The sequence below is a fragment of the Nansenia antarctica genome (assembly GCF_963989245.1).
Source record: "Nansenia antarctica genome assembly, chromosome: 1".
Lineage (NCBI taxonomy): Eukaryota > Metazoa > Chordata > Actinopteri > Argentiniformes > Microstomatidae > Nansenia > Nansenia antarctica.
In genome coordinates, this window is record NC_137674.1 from 20,966,917 (window position 1) to 20,983,511 (window position 16,595).

The following is a 16,595-nucleotide window of genomic DNA, read 5'->3' on the forward strand; positions in this document are numbered from 1 at the left end:
ATGAATACCACATTAATCAAAGTCACCATTCCAGATTCCCATAGTTCTACCCCCTAAAGCACTCTGCACACACTGTGGGAATCACCTCAGCTGTCAGACTAACTGCCAGCTCACTTGCATCAAACCCAGTGAGCATTTAGACTGTCTAGAGAACAGTTAGAGAACAGTCTAGAGAACAGCTCCCCCACTGACAGAGACAGTCTGCATGCAGACAGAACCATGCCTTAACACGAGAACAGCCTGTGAGTAAAGAAGAATGTTCTATCTTTGCACTCGATCAAATTTCAGACCCTCCTTTCATGACTTTTCCTAGTGTGTTCTACCACCCAGTATCCTTACATTTTCAAAATCACAAACTAATATAAAGCTTTTTTGCAGTTTTTCTGTGTAGGAAGCAGGCTAATTCACTAGTGGTCGTTGTGTGTAAATAGCAGGTTGAGCATTGTAGCGGCTCTTTTAGTAGGTGAAAAAAGGCACGGCTGTTCTAGTGTTAAGCACGAAGAACCAGCAAAGTAACAGGGCAGACTTGTACAATCAAACTATTTCTGTGCAATGGATCTGCAATGGATTTTATAGATTTTTGTCTCTCAAAACATTTAAAGCTTTGGTGCTTGTGTGGTTATGTAACGTGTCCTCCATACCTTCATCAATGTCAGGGGGGAGCCCTCCCACAAACACCTTCCTGGAGTAGCGCTCCATCCTCTCGCCGTTCTGACAGCGGGTGGGCGAGTTTAATCCCGGGGTCAGAGAGGGGTCGCCATGGCTGTCGTCCAGGAACCCATCCTCAAAGGGAAACAGAGAAGAACGGCCTAGAGAGAGAGAGAGAGAGAGAGAGAGGGAGGGAGGACAGGCCAGAGAGAAACAGGGGGAGAAAGAGGGAGGAGAGGTGGAGGGAAAAGAAGAGGAAGAAGAAGACCGAGGAGAATATGAGAGAAAGGATGGATACGTGGCCTTACTATAGTAACAATAACAGACAAAAGCACAGGTAAAAGCACTTGACACCATCATGCTGCGACAGCTCCTTCTTCAAACCCCTTCCACGTCTCATCTCTCCACCCTGAAGTAAGCACTTCAGGTAGACGCAACATGGGTTTAAACTGGGATGAATGGGTGTACTTGGTGTACTTGGTGTAATGGTTGTCCATTGTGTAGACCACTTCTACTGCGTGCTTTTAAATTCATTTGGGAAAGTGCATACTTCAGGAGAAGGGGAGAGAAATGAGCACAAGGCAACTGGATGGCCTCACCGCCTCCCCCCTGCGGCCTGTCCAGTCCAGCGTCTAGGACTAGGGTGGACTGAAAACTAGGGTTGCAACATTCCTGTAAGTTTGGGGAAACTTCCCGATCATTTCCAAAGTTTCCAATATTGAAACCCATAGGGGAACTTTGGAAATTATCGGAAGGTTTCCCAACTTACAGGAATTTTGCAACCCTAGTGAAAACACAGGAAGTGCACTTGGTGCAGAGGGCTGGAGGGTGAGACATGGGCCACAGTAGCACCAGTAGAATACAGTAATCATACACTGTGGTAGGTCATGTCCTGCAGGTGACTGTCTTGAGGGGTGCTTTGAAATACGTGACACAGTCTGATCATTTGGTCCGCATGTCGGCAACCAATCAAAATGTTCAGACTTTTCTTTTGAAACACGGAGCTACGTTTCAACGTTGTTGAGAATCACGACACAAACTCGCTAGTCAAGCCAAAATGCTGCAATGCAATGGATTGGGTGAGTAATCCCCACTGCTACCTAGTTAACTAGAACACTACTTTACATTGTAAGCAGGCTCACCAAACAAGCTGTGTTAGTTGACTAGCGATGTGTCATTGATTTTCAACAACCCGGAAATGTATTCACATTTTTCGAAAGAAAAATCAGATCATTACATCGGATCCCGACATGAGGACCAAATGATCAGACTCTGTCACATATGTCTTGAGTGGTGCTTTGAAATATATGATTTGTATGTAAAAGACCCTCATTAGGCCTACATGTTAACATTGTAACTGAATAGTGACTTGATATCCTTCAGATAAGCAGACTTACTGAGCTGTAATTCAGGGTCTGTAGTAACAAACACATATTACAAGTAGTAACAAACACAAATGACACATGGAGATGGCAGATTAATCAGTATGCCAGATGAGATACTCATTTATTTATAGAGGATCCACAAGCAGAAGCCATGTTGATATGGATATAGCCATGTACAGGTGCATCTCAATGCATGTGAATATCGTGGAAAAGTTCATTGTTTTCCATAATTTAATAAAAAAAGTGAAACTTTTATATATTCTAGATTCATTACACAAAGTGAAATATTTCAAGCCTTTTTTTTTTTTTTTAATAATACAGAAATGTCGGCCTTCTGAAAAGTATGTTCATTTATGCACTCAATACATGGCCTGGGCTCCTTTTGCACGAATGACTGCATCAATGCAGCGTGGCATGGAGGCAACCAGCCTGTGGCACTGCTGAGGTGTCATGAAGCCCAGGTTGCTGTGATGGCAGCCTTCAGCTCGTCTGCATATCCATGGAAAGTTGACTGGAAGGGAAAAGTGTGGTAGGAAAAGGTGCACAAGCAACTGGGATGACCGCAGCCTTGAGAGGATTGTCAAGCAAGGCCGATTCAAGAACTTGGGGGAGCTTCACAAGGAGTGGCCTGAGGCTGGAGTCAGTGCTTCAAGAGCCACCACGCACAGACCAACCCAGGAACTGGGCTACAAGTGTTGCATTCCTAGTGTCAAGACACTCCTGAACCAGAGACAACGTCAGACGCGTCTTACCTGGGCTAAGGAGAAAAATAACTGGACCGTTAGTCAGTTGTCCAAAGTCCTCTTTTGAGATGAAAGTAAATGTTGCATTTCATTTGGAAATCAAGGTCCCAGAGTCTGGAGGAAGAGTGGAGAGGCACAGAATCCAATATGTTAGAAGTCCAGTGTCAAGTTTCCACAGTGATGATTTGGGGTGCCATGTCATCTGCTGGTGTTGGTCCACTGTGTTTTATCAAGCCCAGAGTCAACGCAGCCGTCTACCAGAAGATTTTAGAGCACTTCATGCTTCTGTCTGCTGACAAGCTTTATGGAGATGCTGATTTCATTTTCCAGTAGGACTTGGCATCTGCCCACAGTGCCAAAACAACCAGTAACTGGTTTAATTACCATGGTAGTACTGTGCTTGATTGGCCAGCCAACTCACCTGACCTGAAGCCCATAGAGAATCTATGGGGTATTGTCAAGAGGAAGATGAGAGACACCGGACCCAACAATGCAGACGAGCTGAAGGCCGCTATCAAAGCAACCTGGGCTTCATAACACCTCAGCAGTGCCACATTTTTACATTTAAATTTTTGGCATTTAGCAGACGCCTTATTCCAAAGCGACTTACAATCAATACATTTGAATACTAAGCATGTGAATCAGCAATCCACCATTCGTTGCAGGAAGAGTAATCTAGCTCGGGCCCGGGGCCACTGATAGAAGGAAAAACCTTCTCCCTATCACCTTCTTCTAAAATATTTTATTTTTATTTTTATTTACTGGAGAAACTGAGAGACAGTACAAGGGGGGCAATAGAAGTTCTTAGGGACACAGTAGAGGGGAAAGCGGGTGTCTTTAGGAGACGTAGTGGTGAGGGTCAGAAGATGTCTCAGGAGGAGCAGTTAACCACAGGCTGGTTGCCTCCATGCCACGCTGCATTGATGCAGTAATTCGTGCAAAAGGAGCCCAGGCCAGGTATTGAGTGCATAAATGAACATACTTTTCAGAAGGCCGACATTTCTGTATTACAAATCCTTTTTTTTAAATTATTGGTCTTATATAATATTCTAATATTTTGAGAAACTGGATTTTGGATTTTCATGAGTTGTAAGTAAGCAAGTATGTAAGTAAAGGTTTATTTATATAGCACCTTTCATACAAGAAATGCAGCTCAAAGTGCTTTACAACAGGAATAAGAACATTAAGTGAAAACATTTTAATAAACATATATAAAAACGTAATCAACATATATAAGCTGTAATCATCAACATTAAAACAAAAAAGGCTTGAAATATTTCACTTTATGTGTAACAAATCTAGAATATATTCACTTTTTGAATTAAATTACAGAAAATAACGAACTTTTCCACAATATAACATTTTAAATGCACCTGTACATCACCGCTAGTAGCACTGTGACTTTTGCAAACAATTATTTTTCTCTCATTAAGCAAAACAAAAGGTTTAAGAAATGAAGTGAAAAATGTAAAAGGTGCGTAAATGAATATCATTTCATCCAATCACGGCACAGATGGAAGCAGATTTGGACATCACACTAGAACCCGTGGTTCCCCAGGAGAGATAGCAATTGCCCTCATGCCCCCCCGTCATTTTGGTAAGCAGAAACACAGAGAAAACGCCACACGTTACCTCTTCTGCGACCATAGCTCCTGGCTGCTTGTGAACACAGTAGGCAAGAGAAGAGGGGGAGAGAGAAGAGGGAGAGAGAGAGAGGGGAAGAGAAGAGGGAGAGAGAGAGAGGGGAAGAGAAGAGGGAGAAAGCGACAGAGAGGAGAAGAGGGAGAGAGAGACAGAGTGGGGGGGGAGAGAGAGACAGAGACATAGGTTTTGTGGGAAGCCAACCAGAAACATCACTATGGCAACAGAGACACTGCAGACGACCACACCTAACCATCTGCAACAGGAGGATCATTATAGGCTGGCCGTGGCCCCACAGTAAACCTGCTGCACCTGTAGAGGCCCGGGGTCAGCCACACTGCCCTGATATGCACCTGTACAGGCCTGAGGTCCGCCACACAGCCCTGATATGCACCGCCACAACTCAGATCACAATCTCAGACGTGTTTATCTCCAAATGTTTCCCTGCTATGAATACTCATGAACTGTGGGACAGCATACAGGCCAGGGTTTCCGTTAACCGGTAATTCCCGGACATTGTCCGGTAAAAGTTGATGAAGTCCGACAAATTTAAAACTCGTCGGACATAAATGTCCGGTGAAAATAATTCCCTCTAAGCACAATTTGAATACAATTCGCTAAAGTTCACATTCTGATTCCTTCTATTTTAAAAAAGACGAATATATAGGCTATGTATTTATTTTATTATGATATGATTTGACACCGGCATGATGATGACTCCTAATGTGTAGGCTGCCTATGCGAAACAGCGGTTGTTTCCGGTGTGCGCTATAACTCGTGCACAATCGAGTCGAGGCAGAGAGGAGGATAGCGATGTTTCTCTCTGTGATAGTGTGATTATGCAAGCCTTTTCTGAAAGGGATGAGAACCCGATTGTTTCAGCTTCTCCCAGGGAGAAAGTGGTAGAGTTACCATCCTCCCCGAGTCCTACCATACCATCCGCTGACAGCCTATCTCTGCCTGTAACCGGCGAGCGATTGCGTGTCGCTCAAGTAGCTGATCAGTCATTAAACAAATGTTTTTTACATGCAGCTAGTGAGGAATCTGAAATAGGGGGCAACGTAGTTTATTTCCTTAACGATGGGATATTAATGCGTAAATGGTCTCCTCCTAATGCAAATGGTTGTGAGTGGAATACTGTAAAACAAGTGGTTGTGCCTGTGGGTTATAGACAACAGGTGTTATCTGTAGCACATGAGAGCCAGTGGTCAGGACATTTAGGTATAACTAAAACTTATCAGCTGATATTGAAACATTTCTTTTGGCCCGGACTGAAGGCGGATGTTGCCAAGCACTGCCGCTGTTGCCATACTTGTCAGATGGCGGGTAAGCCTAATCAATCCATTCCACCCGCACCATTGCATCCCATTCCTGCTATAGGGGAGCCATTTGAACGTGTAATAATTGATTGTGTTGGACCTTTGCCTAGGACTAAAAGTGGAAGTCAGTATTTGCTTACTATTATGTGCGCTGCTACTCGTTTTCCCGAAGCTGTTCCGTTGCGTAACATATCAGCCAGCTCAGTGGTGAAAGCTTTAACAACGTTTTTTTCCACATTCGGTCTTCCTCTTGTTATACAATCTGACCAGGGCACTAACTTTCAGTCTAAGCTTTTCAAACAAGCCCTAAGAACGTTAGGGGTACGATGTCACGCCAGAAGCCTACATGCTTGCACTGTTCAATAAAATGTTATACATCTAGACATTGTGGTATTTCTTTATATACGTATCCCAGCCTGCCTATTGTTTCTCAATAAACAGTTATGTTCTCCTCATTGACATACTCCCGAGTCCGATTAAGTATGATTTGACAGGCAGCTAAACGAAATGCCTTCCCAACCAGCGAGACCTGGTTATAGAAATGCCGTTGTTTCATTGATAAAAAAAAGGGTAAAACTGGAAAGAGAAAATAGAAAACTCACATTAATCCCAAACAATTTAACAAACTTCAGTTAACGTAATGTGGAGTCTGTTCATTGATCGATGCTGTCTGTTCAGTTCCCAGTGAGGCGCCCGTTCAGCGCTGGACATAATGGCATAGCGCGCATGCGAATCATGTTATATTATTATATATTATATAGCTCGCATCTAATCGTATCGGATGAGAAATAGACATTAAATGGCATATATAGGCCGCTACACAACAGTAATCACCGCGACAAACAGCTATATTAGATTTTTTTTTTTTTTTTTTTTTTTTTTTTTTTTATATTTTAATATGATGACTGGAATATATCACGTTTGTCCGGTAAATTGAAATCTTCCCGGACACGATGTCCGGCGGCAATTTTTTCTAACGGAAACCCTGATACAGGCGTAGGGACACAGTGAAGTCTACAAGTCGCTCTGGTTAGTCATAAGTTTGAAGGGGGGTGAAACATTAGAGCCGTTTCCCCCCCCCGAGGCAGGGCCAGGCAGGAGTGGAAACTTCCTCCTCGATAACCGGCAGCCTGAGGGCTTCTGGGAAGGGCAACGCTCTGGGTGAAAGGCTGGGTACGTAGATCCCAATCTAGGAGAGGAGGCCAAAGGTACGGCAGACAGAGATAAGCCCAACAACAACGCTCACTCTAATAACTAGAGGCTAGATCGCTGCCCTTTCTCTCAGTACTCATTAGCTGCGCTCCTGGTTTTTCTGAACGAACCTCAGCTTCGTATACATAAGCAAATACCGACCAAAGGCAATGCTATTATTATTATTTGGCCAGCATGTGGGAGTATACTGGTGTGTACGGTATATTTCCTTAACTTTAAGCCCACCTACACCACACACCTGAATGTTGATCTGGCCGTTATCAAGCCAGACAGGCCTTGTGGAGTCGCAAACAGTTTGATGCAGACAGATGTTACACGGGGTGGCTGATTAGTTGTTGAATATAAAGCTAGAATATTAAAATGTGTCAATTGCCATGAGCGCACGCTGTCTGGCGTGACAATGACGGTGGGCTAAACAGCCAGTCTGGATGACCAGGCTAAACAGTCTGGATGACCAGGCTAAACAGCCAGTCTGGGATGACCAGGCTAAACAGCCAGTCTGGGATGACCAGGCTAAACAGCCAGTCTGGGATGACCAGGCTAAACAGCCAGTCTGGGATGACCAGGCTAAACAGCCAGTCTGGATGACCAGGCTAAACAGACAGTCTGGATGACCAGGCTAAACAGACAGCTTGGGATGACCAGGCTAAACAGACAGTCTGGGATGACCAGGCTAAACAGACAGTCTGGATGACCAGGCTAAACAGACAGTCTGGATGACCAGGCTAAACAGCCAGTCTGGATGACCAGGCTAAACAGCCAGTCTGGGATGACCAGGCTAAACAGCCAGTCTGGGATGACCAGGCTAAACAGACAGTCTGGGATGACCAGGCTAAACAGACAGTCTGGGATGACCAGGCTAAACAGTCTGGATGACCAGGCTAAACAGACAGTCTGGATGACCATGCTAAACAGACAGTCTGGATGACCATGCTAAACAGACAGTCTGGATGACCAGGCTAAACAGACAGTCTGGGATGACCAGGCTAAACAGACAGTCTGGATGACCAGGCTAAACAGACAGTCTGGATGACCAGGCTAAACAGACAGTCTGGGATGACCAGGCTAAACAGTCTGGATGACCAGGCTAAACAGTCAGGATGACCAGGCTAAACAGTCAGGATGACCAGGCTAAACAGTCAGGATGACCAGGCTAAACAGACAGTCTGGATGACCAGGCTAAACAGCCGGTCTGGGATGACCAGGCATCGTTCCTTAATGAGCCTCTGGAAATTCTAACAAGACGTAAGAGGCAAAAAGTAACATATGAGGCCACAGAATAACAAGGATTTTATATTCACCTCAGTAGCCACAATACCAGACAGACACAGAGCAGGCGACCTTCTCCTAAAAGCAATATGGGCCTCATTGTGCCAGAGCCATTGTGTGTGTGTGTGTGTGTGTGTGTGTGTGTGTGTGTGTGTGTGTGTGTGTGTGTCTCGGTGTCTGTTCTTGAAGGAGATATTATCTCCAGGCCCCTTCTCTCACTGAGTATTCATTAAAACGATTAGGCTTCTTAGCACAGACTAGACGACCAGGATTCTCTGCTTTATACTCTTCACTGTCTAGCCCCGCGAGAGACAAAGGCACCTAGCAACAAGGGGAGACGAAGGTGAAAGGCTCTGATATAGGAAGTAGTGTTTCAGGTCACCCTGGTGAGGGAGAGGAAAGGGGGGAGATGAGAAGAGGGGAGGGGTGAGTAGATTCCAAAAGCAGTGGATCCCATGGGCTTGATGAGTGTGTGTCTATGCAGCTTCAAAGCACTGTCGTATAGAGAGGAGCCCCCCTAACACAGCCTAGAGAACATCATTACCCATAACTCCATGTTGTAGTCCTCTGTTGACTACAGTTCCACCCCCACCCCCCCTATCTGAGCCACAACAAGTGGGTAGACCAACAAAAAGAGAGGATGTACTGTATTTCTCACAGATTTCTATACGGCTTCACGCAAGTCGACGGAGAGAGATGAAGTCAACACAGTAGATTAACAGGAGTGTTAACCACTTCCCTTCCACTCAGAGACTTGCGGTCTAATAACATCGCCAAATGCAGCCAACAGGGACAAACAGAGATCTGCGCTAGAGAGTAACCCTCCGACACAGCTGTTTAACGTCAATCACAAACGTTTTGACATTGACGATGAAGAAAAAGAACAAATTGAAGACAAAAACACTGCAGAGTTGTTAAGCGGTGACAGTAGTAAAAAGGTGTTGTCAGGAAGCTTTTCTATTGGACCTCTTCTCCCTTTCCCTTTCCCTTTCTCCTCCTCCTCCTCCTCCTCCTCCACCACTTCCCCTGCTGTAAAATGAAACCAGGTGACTGAGGAGAACCAGAGCTCAACTACAACTCCCAGAGGTCTGCACTCCACCAGACACTTTCACAGATCTTTAGACTGAAAGGCTGAGGCTACTCTCCAGCCACAGCAACTGAGAGAGAAATACATTGTAGGAAGAGGAAAGTGACACACTTCTGAAATATGAGAGTGCCCTGGGGGGGGGGGGGGGTACACCTACATGACCAAATGAGAATTGTCATAGGCTGCTTGTCCGGTTTGTTCAGAGATCAAACTGGTGATGGCCCAAAAAGGTGACAACTATTTTTTTTGCCTGAAAACTAAGCTAGCACTAACAGTGATACATGGATAGCCTAGCACTAGCGGTGGTAGATGGATAGCGCTAGCATTAACCGTGGTCTAACATTGAAGCGCGTGTGAGTAGCAACGGCCCTGACCTTAACATGCGACTTGGATGAGATTTTCGGCAAATTTCACCGAAAGGTGACAGGTTTGCACCCCTGAAAGATATCCCTAACTTTAACCCTATCCTAACCTATCCTCACCCCTAAACCTAACCAAGAGTGGGGAATAATAAATGTGTCAAAAGATTTCAGGGTAGTATTCAATCCGACACTGAACTGCTGTACTTAAGGGCATGTCACTTCACTGGAGGTCACTCCAATCTCTCCACTGGTTGGTTGGTAATGAACCAATTAGTGGGTAATGAATGTAACTAGAACAACAAAGTATCACCATAGTAACTACTGGAAGTACACTACCGTAGGTTGTAGCTGCTGTGTTTGTTGTCCCCCATGATGAACATGGGGAGGGGACTATGGATTGATTGGTCGCTGGATGCACAGTGTACAGGTTTACAGTGTACAGGTTTACAGGTTTTTTGCCTTTGCCTGCTTGCGGCTCTGTCATCATGTGAAGCGCATTGAGTCACATTTTGTGAGAAATGCGGCGCTATACAAATAAAACTTGATTTGATTTGATCTTGTAACTGTTTGGCTGAAGTAATAGGTTGTTATTATTTTTAAATAATGTTAAAAACATCATAATACATAGGGGAGCAAAGAGGAGAGTACAAACCTTTTGGCCAACTGACTTTTCAAAATACTGTCAATAATACTGTCACAATCCTTCCGATCAAATAAAGCACTACAAGTTTCCGGTAACTTTTCAGTCATATGTGAATAATTCGCCACAACACTAGGAGGGGCAGTAGTATAGGTCGTTCATGGGACAACACGTTTACCATACACTTGTTTGTTTATTGAAACGGCCCTCAGCCTGGAGCCTACACTGGAACTGAACCATGTGACCTGAACCATGTGACCTGGGCAGTGCATGTCATCTCTGGGCCTGTCTCCTATGGCTGTCTACCATCTGCTCGCTAGCTAGCTAGGGGGAACAGTGGGGGAAGCTAGTCTTACAGGTCGGCTATTTTTAGAAGCAGTATTCAGAGGTTGACTGTGTCTTTCTGTCTCTCCCCAGAGGTCCATGGTAGGGTAATGGTGTCGGGGGGGGGGGGTACCACTTGGCAGGGGTTACCGGCTTAGGAACGGTTGGCATTTGTGACCCTGTGTAGTAGTATGGAACCTCATCACGGAGCATACGTTCATAGGTGGGTTAAAGGTGTCTACTCTTACATTCTGAGGTAACACATACATCGAAAAATGAGCAGTATGACTTAGGCTGTTCATAGAGGGCAATTCACACCACGTGGAATGGTACTCACTGTTCAACGGCATGATGTGGTCCGCTCCAGGGTGGTGGAAGTTAAGACCCATACGTCCTGTAGAGAAAACAACACACATTACAACCGACATGCATTACAAAAAACATTTTAAAAAGACACACGCTTCCAAACACAATGCCATGTGTCAGACCTGGGTCCAAAATATGACTATGATTTCAAAGACGTAGCCTGTCTGTGCTGGTTGTGTTTGCCTGGACAGAAGAGCTAAACTTGCCCATCTTGGCACTACAAGCAGGATCAAACAAAACGCCCAGGGTTGAAAATATTTTCATCATTTGACCCAAAGTCTGCGCCTACACAACTCTTTATAGCCCATTGTTGTTCCATACTAGCAACATTGAGACAGGCATCTCTCTCTCTCTCGCACTCTCTCTCTCTCTCTCTCTCACCCACACACTTTGACAGAGCATGCATTCTTCTGTGGTGAAAATGTGAAAGCATCATCACATCAACGCCCCGGCAGGGTGCTGGGGACATGCCCTACACTCAAGCAACAGGTCTTTGCTGAAAAAGACCAAAGGTTTCTGTCTTCATCACTGAACGACACCCACAGTGACACACCCTTCATGAACAAGCCTAAACTGGCTGGTTATTGAGCACATGGGCAGCAGAAACCAACAAGAAAATGCGAACGGTTCAGCAACCTCGCTTGACAAAGGCAGACGTCGAAATGACACATCAGTTGCTCAAGAGAAACCCATCGACTAACATGTCAGCCCAACAGACGTAGGTTGCCACACAGTGCAGCTCTCCTTAACACCGCAGAAAGACAAAAGAAGCCATCTTGGTTTGGTGTTTGCATATACGTCGGTTTATGTGTAGCCTCAACTGTGAGAGACAGATCAGTTGTGTTGCAACGCATCAAACGTTTCAAAACTCCCTCCAACCGCTCAAGAGATGAGAGCAGATGTGGGTTTCCTCACTCTTCTCAGCCAGTCACTCAGCAGAAAAACAGGGTACACACACACACACACACACACACACACACACACACACACACACCTACAGGTATTATTAACAAATGAGTGCATGGTTTAAAGAGACAAGACATTAAGGTGGCAGAATTGTAACATAACGGTATCTTAGTGGTTTTACACTTGAAAAAACAACAACAGGATGTCAAATGAATACTCAGAACTAATGCAGCCTAACTACCAGTGGTGTAACTTGCCTAGGGTACGTGGGTTATGAACCCATTCTAGATGAGATTTTAGACTGTAGGGGTTTTAATACCGGTATATGAAAATGTTTTAAAATAAATAGTCAAATATACATATTACCCCTTTTAAATATGAAACGAGTATTCCAAATGTTAAGGTAGTCTATCACTATCCACATTTTCCATTGACTCGTTATGGGGCCCCTTCGACACGAAAATAAAAGTGAAATGACGCCCCTGCTAACTACTGTAGGTACTGTAAATTAATCAGTCAGCAGGCCATAGGCCTCTCTCTAAAATCATAATCAAGCAATGTCAACAAGGTGATGAGTAATGGTAAATGGACTGCACTTAATATAGCGCCTTTAATCAAAGCGCTTTACAACGGCCTCTCATTCACCCATTCACACACACATTCACACACCAATGGCGGCAAGCTACCATGCAAGGCACCGGCCCGCTTACTGGGAGCAATTTGGGGTTCAGTGTCTTGCCCAAGGACACTGACATGTGGTCAGCCGGGCCTCGAACCGCCGATCTGCCAATCTTGCGATCATTAGACGGCAGCTCTACCTCCTGCGCCACAGTTGATCAAATCCACTCACTCTCATAATGTGTGCTTTTCAGGCAAGTAATAGACGCACTCAAAAGGAAGCGAACACAGCGTGCTGTGTCCTCATGCACCCGCCGACAGTCGATCTGGCAACCGGTTTCTCCAAAGTTTTCAAATCAACCACAGATCAATTGTTCCAACACGTTGCCAGCAGTATCTGAGCGTTAGCTTACAGACAAACACAACATTCAGGCTTCAGACTATACGGTTACCCTGGGGGGGAGAGGTGCCTCCCAGATAGTGATCGGGTCAGTTCTATTCTCTCCCTAAAATAGGCGTTCTGGTGACCCAGGGGACAAGTTGCCCCACACTCATCCTTGAAATAGCCCTGGGCGTGTGCCATCTGTTTCCCCAGTTCACAGACAGGGCTACGGGGTAGCTGCTCTGGTGACATTTCCTCATCGAGGGCTGTGGCTATTCTCAGACTGCTGCGTGTGATCAGTGGGCCTGGGCTCTGGAAATACATGTTATCCGTTTCCTTCGGAACAAAGCCAACAAGTCCCCTAGACTGAACAAATGACCTCAGAGCACCCTCCTAGATGGGGGATGAGGTGAGGAGGAGTAGGGGTTAAGACAACTGGACAGGATGGATATAGGACTTAAATACAGGTCTGGTGCAAGCCAACTACAAACCTGGGAAGAGAGGGACAGGACAGGGACAGAGTAAGGCCTCGTGTCACCACTGACGATGTCAGTCCCAGAGTCTAGCCCCGTTGAGAGTTGGCTAACCAGGGGGATTACATGGACTGCTTTTTCAGTGGTTGGCGCTCATCTCGAGAAGCGTATTTACAAAAAACAGAGTATGATGGTAAAGGGTTAAACTTCTTCTAGATTCCATGTGGTGATCATCACGCCATGATTCACACCAGGACCTCTCCCTTACGCTACCTCAGCCACATTCTGGCCCTCTGTTCCACATTAAAGAGGGTATTAAAACCCCCAATAACCTGCCTCTGGAAAAGCCAGAGCAGCAGTGGCGGGGAGGCAGATGCACGGCAGAGGAGAGAGGTGTGGAAATGTTCAACCCTCCTGACGAAAACACTTCTAGGAGGGAAGGGCTCTGAATTCAAACTCAGGCTTTAGCCTACCGTTAAAGAGCCCCTCAGTCATGCTCTCTCCCGTAAAACAATTAGGCAAGATGCTAAAGATGACAAGATGCTAATAGAGCAGGCCTACATGTCACCCAGTCGAGGGGGGGGGGGGGGGGGGGGGTGTCTGCAGTTCTCAGGGTCAAGTCCAGCTCATCAGCCAGCTTGGTCCAGACTGGCTAAAGGTCTGGAGTATGACCTTTCACCTTAGGGTCCGGCTGCCATGACCTCTCTCTGACCCCAGAGGAAAAGTTGACATTGCCCCTCCCTCCCTCCAGACTCTCCTGCAGAGGGGATCTTCTGTCTCTAAGGGACTGAGACAGTAACCTAAACATCGGGGCTAGGCCTATATCTTATCCTTCCAAGTCTACTAAATCCTCATTCTTCACTAACCTAGCTTATGTTTAAGGTTTGACTAGGCCTAATATGACTAACTATTTTGATCTTGGGTTATGCTTGTTTCCTGTTTCCCTCCTGATAAAAGCTGACTTGTCTTTACCTCATCTATTGACCGATGATCTGGTCAATAAACTAACTAAGACAAACAAACCTTTTCTGGGCTTAACAATGTTTCTGCATGTTTTCTTAGAAAGGAAGCCTAGTTCTGTGCAGAGTTTGTTCTGGTAATACACAAGACAAGGGCACATGGAATTTAAAATCGTGTGCTGTACCCTGATTTTTAATTTTAATTTATTTTTTATTAGGAAATTTACAAATAGCATCATTTACACATTATGACACTAAGTAATGTCCAGAGGATGGCACTTGAAAGCATTATTTAAAACACTTATTTCCAAAGTGGTCCTCGATGGAAACATAAAATGAATAAAACAAAACATCACACAGTGTAATGACCAGCAAGTGCACCAATGCCAACAATATTCAGGGTTCCCACACCTTCTGAAACATCAAATTCAAGCCCCTTTCAAGACACAATTCCCTCAAATTCAAGGACCCAACACGGTATAGTTTGAGACAGAACTAGTTGATGAGTTGAAGTAAAACATTTTTGAATATATTTTTTTTTTGAGAGAGAGAGAGGGGGGAATTCAAGCACTTTCAATGACCCATGTCTATTTTCCAAAACTTTTAAGACCTTGACTTCTTTTTCTCAAATTCACAAACTTTCAAGGATTTCAAGGACCCGTGGGAGCCCTGAATATTACACCTTGAGATGTAAAAGCAACCAATCAATCTGAAGTGGCAAGAAGCATAACCAGGGTAAACACTATAACCTTGGAGATGAGACAGTGTTAAACATCTAAAGGACTCAATCATCTTTTATTATTATGTGTATGTATTTTTTAACACACTTCTCTGCACATTTCTCATGGCAATTTCAACGGCCACACATGAATATCCCTTTTTGTTTTTTTACGTTGAGAAAAAGGCAAACAGAGAGACTATGATCTACTTGTAAATGAGCCACATACAGTGGCATTTCATGTGAGGGAGAACCAGCTGAGAAAAAGATATGTTGCTGCGTGTGTGTCCGCTTGTTCATGAATGTCCACGAAAGGAAGTCAGTTCAACTGTGAGGGACGTGGTAGGCTGGCGATAGTGTAAAGTGTTCAAGTGCAGTGTGAGCCACAGAGACAGCATTCTTTCTGTTGTGTGTCGATGAGCAAAACATTGGAGGGGGAATATGTTATGAATATGTTTATGTGTTAATGAGTCACCGTCTGTGAGAAAGAGTGTTTATGTGGAAGTGTTTGGCACGGAATGCAGGCTGTTTGCATGTGTGGGTATATGGGTACAGTAGGTGTGTGTAAAGGGGTACAGTAGGTGTGTGTATGTGTGGGTATAGGGGGTACAGTAGGTGTGTATGTGTGGGTATAGGGGGTACAGTAGGTGTGTATGTGTGGGTATAGGGGGTACAGTAGGTGTGTATGTGTGGGTATAGAGGTACAGTAGGTGTGTGTATGTGTGGGTATAGGGGTACAGTAGGTGTGTATGTGTGTGGGTATAGGGGTACAGTAGGTGTGTGTGTGTGGGTATAGGGGGTACAGTAGGTGTGTGTATGTGTGTGGGTATAGGGGTACAGTAGGTGTGTGTATGTGTGGGTATAGGGGCTACAGTGTGTGATATGTGTAACAGGTTGTAGTTAGTCAGTGTGTGTGTGTGTGTGTGTGTGGAGGGGTGTGTTCATGCTGTGGCCACAGCTTGGCCTTGTGAGGCTGCTGTGGTGGAGGCTGTTGTCAGACTGCTGCTGGTGTTTTTCCAGGCTGAGGGGAGGACTAGTGGTGTGTGTGTGTGGGGGGGGGAGGCTAACTCTCCACATGTGAGCTCAGCTGACCCAAATTGGGACCATGCACTCCAATATGTGGCACTTAGAAAGGCCTGTTTGTTAAGGACATCCCAGCCAGTCCCCCCCTCCCCTTCAAAACAATTCCCCACGCATGCCACATGCCATTCCCGTCGGATTAATAAGCATTCAGGAGTTTTGAGAGGATCACAAGAATTAAGTGCCACCCCCCCACCTACCCCCCTGAGACCAACTCCTCTTCAAACGAGTGCTCGGATCGAAAAGTGAACTCAAAAAAGAGCCTGGTCCCATCTCAGTGGTCTCAGGGCCAGATAGAGCAGGGGTCTCTCGTGTCATCCCCATTCTCAACACACCTAAGGTGATCCCCCCCTCTCATTATCCCCCCCCCCCCCCCCCACCGCCCCCGACACAATCAGAAAAACACAGAAAAAGGACAACAAGTCGTTTGGCCACAATGATAACTAGATAGCCTTCTAGTACG

General features: G+C 45.3%; 1 protein-coding gene across 4 annotated transcripts in view; it reads right to left on the minus strand.

Moving 5' to 3' along the window:
* Positions 1-16,595, minus strand: part of cpeb3 (cytoplasmic polyadenylation element binding protein 3) — a gene marked incomplete at its 5' end in the record, with an annotated part of 44,034 nt that overhangs the window by 19,011 nt on the left and 8,428 nt on the right. For 2 of the 4 annotated variants that reach the window (XM_080550223.1, XM_080550221.1), the window contains 3 exons: positions 642-809; positions 4,409-4,432; positions 10,968-11,024. In XM_080550223.1, coding sequence (XP_080406349.1) covers positions 642-809; positions 4,409-4,432; positions 10,968-11,024 — 249 coding nt within the window. The remainder of the gene's footprint in view (positions 1-641; positions 810-4,408; positions 4,433-10,967; positions 11,025-16,595) is intronic. The other 2 variants (XM_080550222.1, XM_080550220.1) reach the window with 1 other exon arrangement.